The 977-nt window shown below is 56.1% G+C and overlaps 1 protein-coding gene across 1 annotated transcript; it reads left to right on the forward strand.

Moving 5' to 3' along the window:
• The first annotated feature begins 74 nt into the window (after positions 1-74).
• On the forward strand, positions 75-977 carry LOC112349553 (mycophenolic acid synthesis protein B-like). Its single transcript, XM_024684142.1, has one exon. The coding sequence runs from the start codon at positions 75-77 to the stop codon at positions 975-977; it is 903 nt and encodes a 300-aa protein (XP_024539910.1).

The raw sequence follows: 977 nt of genomic DNA on the forward strand, positions 1-977 counted from the left end.
GCAAGAGAGAAGAGAGGGCACGATTTCTAGCGTCGCTCCACCCCGTGAGAGACGCACACAAGATCTTGTGGTACATGTACTCGGTGGAATTCCCCTTCCTCTCGCAAAAGGCGCTCGAGTTTGGCACAATCCGCACGCTCGGCATCCCGGGGATCACAAATTTGCTCTTCAAGACCAAGTACGGCCTCAAGGATCCGCAGAAGCGCGCCGCCGAGACCAACATTCTGGTGAGCGAGATGATCCACCACCACGTCGACAGCGATCGCGGCTCATACGCGGTGAGGAGATTGAATGGAATCCACAACAAATTCAAGATCCCAAACGACCAATTCGCCTACGTCCTCTGCCTCAACGTGGTCAGCCCCATTGATTTCTCCGAGAGATTTGGATTCCGCAAGTGGACCGACAACGAGAAGGAGGCCGCGTATGTTGTGTGGCACGACGTGGGCGTGAGGATGGGCATCACAACCATCCCAGATAGCATTCCAGAGATGCGGGAGTACATTCGCGATTACGAGGCCAAGAACGCCATCTTGACGGACAAGAACAAGAGCATCGTCCAGGATCTCAAGCATCTGGTGCTGGATGCATTTCCTCGCCCCGTGCAGCCGCTGGTCGAGACTGGGATCTGTGCACTCATCGATCCCACAATCAGGAGCGCTGTTGGATTGGAAAAGCCTCCAGCAATTGTGGAGTGGATCATCTTGGGTGCATTCAAGCTGCTGGCCGGGAGCTTCGTGTCCGCGTTCTTGCCTCCCAGACGTGTGGAGGATGCAAAGGGCAGCATTGAGGTGGACTGGTGTCCTAATCCCGCTGCCAACCCGGAAGAGTACCGGCAGCTCAACGTGAATGTGTATCGGCCACCGGCATTTGAGAAGGGATACAAGCTGGCGGAGCTGGGAGCGCTGAAATCAGGCAAGCTTGGACCATACTACGATGGAGGCTTGCGCTGCCCCTTCCGGCAAATGCACGCATAG

Source organism: Selaginella moellendorffii, unplaced genomic scaffold (genome assembly GCF_000143415.4).
Source record: "Selaginella moellendorffii unplaced genomic scaffold, v1.0 SELMOscaffold_40, whole genome shotgun sequence".
In the NCBI taxonomy this organism is placed as follows: domain Eukaryota; kingdom Viridiplantae; phylum Streptophyta; class Lycopodiopsida; order Selaginellales; family Selaginellaceae; genus Selaginella; species Selaginella moellendorffii.